This window comes from Arachis ipaensis, chromosome B03 (genome assembly GCF_000816755.2).
Source record: "Arachis ipaensis cultivar K30076 chromosome B03, Araip1.1, whole genome shotgun sequence".
In the NCBI taxonomy this organism is placed as follows: domain Eukaryota; kingdom Viridiplantae; phylum Streptophyta; class Magnoliopsida; order Fabales; family Fabaceae; genus Arachis; species Arachis ipaensis.
Window position 1 is genome coordinate 5,113,282 of NC_029787.2, and position 4,517 is coordinate 5,117,798.

The 4,517-nt window shown below is 35.4% G+C and overlaps 1 protein-coding gene and 1 long non-coding RNA gene across 3 annotated transcripts in view; one reads left to right on the forward strand and one right to left on the reverse strand.

Moving 5' to 3' along the window:
• On the forward strand, window positions 596-1,947 carry LOC107629062. Its single transcript, XR_001617900.2, has 2 exons — window positions 596-961; window positions 1,433-1,947. It is a non-coding gene; the product is annotated as an uncharacterized LOC107629062 (long non-coding RNA).
• Window positions 982-4,517, reverse strand: part of LOC107629061 — a 4,396-nt gene continuing 860 nt past the window's right edge. The window contains exons 4-9 of one of the 2 annotated variants that reach the window (XM_016331751.2): window positions 4,413-4,517; window positions 4,183-4,238; window positions 3,586-3,754; window positions 2,671-2,754; window positions 2,155-2,445; window positions 982-1,918 (exon numbers count right to left, since the gene is read on the reverse strand). In XM_016331751.2, the coding sequence (XP_016187237.1) occupies window positions 1,143-1,918; window positions 2,155-2,445; window positions 2,671-2,754; window positions 3,586-3,754; window positions 4,183-4,238; window positions 4,413-4,517 (1,481 nt within the window). In that variant the 3' untranslated portion in view covers window positions 982-1,142. The remainder of the gene's footprint in view (window positions 1,919-2,154; window positions 2,446-2,670; window positions 2,755-3,585; window positions 3,755-4,182; window positions 4,239-4,412) is intronic. The other variant, XM_016331752.2, reaches the window with a different exon arrangement.

Here is a 4,517-nt window from a genome sequence, read left to right on the forward strand (position 1 = left end):
TGGACCCATGACCATGACCCATCAACCCCAGAATAATTCTCGATTCTACACTTCTTTACTACATGCCCAAAAAAAAACATACTTCTTTAATATACAATTTTTTTTACAATTAAATCTGTGTAAGAAACAAGGATATTTTTAAAAAAAAATTATGTAACACATTGACATTCATTTTGCTGATTTTAATGGGTTTTCTTTTTTTTTTTTTTCCAAATTTTCATGTTGCAGTACAAATAATAACGGGAAGCTGTAGTACAAAGTTGTACTCTCACAGAAACTGGAACATGCCCTGTCCCTACTTCACGAAGCTAAACACATAAGTACTTGGTTGTAGTACATGTAAATATGTAATATAAGCCAAGAAGTACCAAGTTTGAGGCTATATAAATATAGCCACTGAATCATGTTGCATAGAATCATCACATTGGTATAACATGATTGAATGAATATTCAATGGTCCAATTTCATCAAACACAAGTATCTAATAGATGTGGAGGTAGGGGTGTTCTACAGGGTCGTCCTGAGACCACATGAGGTTCAAGGGTTTCAGATTATAACAGGCAATCATATATTCTCTTGTTCTTTTTTACTTGTGACTGTCATCAGTTGGTACATTCCTAGTTCGGTTTTAGCCATTAATCTCGATTATGTATATATTTTATGATTGAAATTAATGGCTAAAACTATTGAAACATCAGTATTTCTAAATTACTCGAAACACTTTCTATATTTTTTATTTAAACAAATTGGTTTGTAATTGTACCAAACAATGACAGTAACAGAAAAAAAAAAAAAACATCAGAGTACATGACTGTGGTTTGATCTGAGCTTACATTGCTCATATCATGTGTTCTCAGGTCGCCCCTGCGGGATTTTCTCTACCAAATTACGGGATTGTTTTCAAAGTGTATTTGATTGTGGATGCAGTTCCCACAAATGAAATTGGAGGTAAAATAAAAAGGTACAATATGCTATGCCTGATTGCCCATTTTCTTTTTTCGTTTATAAAGGGGGAAAAAGATAACCCACCCCTTCTAAATAAAAATTTTAGTGAATACTTTAAATAAATGAATAATAATAATAGACCATAACATAACATCACATAAATTAAAGCTTGACAAAGACTAAACAGGAAGCATAAGTTAAAATAAAATCCTTACTTCTGATTTAATGGCTTGTAGCTCTTCTTCCATAACTCTCTTCCAAACTCCATCTACCATAAGCCACCCTTCATCCTCTTCTGTTTGCACTACATTGTTCAATTCACCAATTTCCTCTTGGGTCTCCCTCATCTTTTTAACAGTTGAGTTATCAAGTAGCTTAAGGTCTAAAGTGGCATCTCTCTTGGCACCGTGTTTGATAAGTTTCCAACTGTCTTCCCTTTCGGATACTTGATTTTGATTTTGGTTTTGGTTAATATTGTCAAGAACAGGGAGAAAACCAGAAGAACCGGCAGCGCGAGGCAACATGCCGATAGGACATGGGTTCCATGACTTTGCCAGAGTCCACACTTGTGGTTTTTTAGTCTCGCAATCCATAGCCATTGGATTTTTCTTCTTCATAATCTGTTGTTTAACTGACTCTAGCTTTCTAGCTGCTTCATGTATACATTCCTCAAATTGGGATATATTCTTTGAATTCAATAAAGAGTTATCATCATCAGAAATTTCTAAATTGGACAAACAAATAGTAGAAACCTTTCTAACTCTATCCAACAAAGAGGTATCATCCATCAGTACTGCAAGATAAAGGGCTGAATCCATAAGCTGCTTGTTGCAGAGTCGTGATACTAGAAGACATTTTCGAAGAAGTTCAACCAAAACTCCTTTAGGCATTTTTGATGCTGCAGAAGGGGTTTTGCAGAGAATTCCAACAAGCCATGCAAACAAAGAAGAAAGATGATGACGTTGGTAAGACACTGCAAACAAAGGACATAAAAGTCATGCCACAAAGAAAATAAAATCATGAACCAAAATGCTTAAATAAAACACCTTTTCTTAAGGAGGAAAAAACCATTGTAGTGCAGTACAAAAGCCATAGAAAGTATCAGAGATTGAATGCTTAAATGCAACGCATTACAGGGAAAAGCATGCAACAAATACATCTCCAACAGTACTAAACAATTATTATTGTACATAAAAAACTGCCACTTACCTCCTTCACATTTCATATCTTCCTGAGTCTCAATCATATCAAGAACAACGTTAAGAAGGTTCAGGAGTAATTCTGGTTCCTTGTTCCACAATTTGACTATGATAAGATTCCAATCAGACAATATATTCTCAGCAGTTAGATCAACAGTTGCATCATCTGCATTTTCTTTGAACCCTGAGGAGCTTAAAAATTTCAACAAATACTCCAGCAGCACATGTACAATCTCTGAGGAGAAGGTTGAATATAGCCGAAGAATGGATTTCAAGGACTTTGCAATCTGTTTCTTTGAGCCTGAAAAAGTATGAGGTTGATTAGTGCTTGAATACCCTTTACATCAACAATAACTGAAGTTACACTATCATAAGAAATCACTTTAATTTCAATTAAAGAAACAATTTTTTTGTGATGTACTGCCTCCAACTCTAGATAGTTTTCTTCTTGCATGAAAACATATAAAAAAGGCATACAGAACAAAACGTGTAAACAATATATCATATAGTAAGAATATTAAACCACCTCCAGATCGTGATTTTTGGCTCTTGCCAACCACAAGAGCCAAATGCTTGTTACGCCCAAAAAGCAATTCACCATGCTTCACCCCTTTAAAAGAAAAAATACTCTATCAGAAATTCAGAATATTCCAAACAGAACATTTGCCAGCACAAAGGTATTAATTATTACACACAAATCTCAATCCAAACTAGGCAACTACAACAAACTACAGATAAAATATTTCCCACATGTCAAAACTAAATCAAATATTTCCATTAGGAATTAGGTGAAAGCATACTGAGCCAGAAATATGGAATGATACTTATGTAGCAGCAATTCTTCATTAGTCCTAACAAGACACTGCATCATGTATTAGACATTATTGAGCATTGTCAAGTATATTACACCTACTTCGCATGCTGGATAAAATATGTAGTCATATAATAATTGAGGAACAAAAAGTACAATTCAATCACCATTTATATGGAAAGTATGTAAAACTCCCGGGAAAAGAAAAACAAAGGAATATAGACAGCACTTGTTTCTAGATTTCGAAAACATTTTCTTATTCTTGATGCCAGCTTGATGAGTGAAGAAGTTGGGTCAGCATTTTGGAATTCATGATGAATAAATTTATGAAGGGGGAAAAACAAAATCAAAGAGGCCAAACATATGCTAATTGCTATTCAAGGCAAATGCAGCCTCCATAAAATAATAGGGCAAGCAACTTTAAACCGTCACAGTTTCAAACTAAGCTTTCAACTTTAAATGAATCACATACTTTCCTACCAGGACAAGTTCCTTGTGCATGAATAAAACACCAGGCACGAAAAAATACAAGAGAATTAGATTAATCCTAGGAAGATTTTTACTTAGAACAAAGAAGAGTAGAAGACATTGAAAATCGCTGTATGATGAAAACAAATAAAGCTTACACACGTTTTCCCAATGAAGTGCTAGAATGGGAACTCCCATTGTCTTTCAGGCAGATGGCTAATTCACGAATCTTAGACTTGATTTCTTTTTTTACCTTTGCATTTCCTACACCCTGAAAAGGAATTTCTTTGCTCTGCGGCTCCCAGTAATAAGACTTTAACCAATCAAGTGCCTGAAATTATCAGCAAAACATCATACAAGTTTGCAGGATGGAACTATACATACTAACTGTGAAGGAAATATTCAGTCCGTAAGGGCAGTCAAGTGCACAAGACCAATAAAAGAACAGCCTACAGTTCAAGGCTCGGAGCCCCTTTTAAAAGAACGAAAAAACAATTCTGTCAAGGCCCAACCATCCAACCCAACCAGTGAAAGAGTTAAACCCCATTAATGCTTTCAATCTTTCTGTGCCATTAGCATGCCATCGCCCCCAAAACCCCCAAAATCAAATATCTTCAAACAAAACCAAAAATCCTTGGTAAAGAACATCTAGTTGAATTGTGCCCTATGAACATATCTCCATCTAGTTGAATTGTGCCCTATAAAAGATAATGCAATAAGTGAAGGGAATGACAAGACGGAGACTAACATGAACCTTACCTTAACAGAGGCACTTCGAACAACCTTGAGTGATGGAAGGTCACGATGTGATCCCTCTGCATTTGCGGTCACAGCAACAAGTAAGTGGAAATGCATTACCACATTAAAACAAGACAATATTTGAAGCTTGTTCAACACCACATTTGGAAGACCGCGTTTCACTCATCCTATGATTACAAAAACAAAAACCAAGGAATAAACAACATGTAGAGAGAAGAATACTTGTTTACCATGGCGAATATCAATGAGCATGCGCGGAATACCAATTGCCTCAGCAGCCTCAGCAATTGAAACCAATTCCTTCTTGCGTGTTTTCTCAACACCACAATTCACTA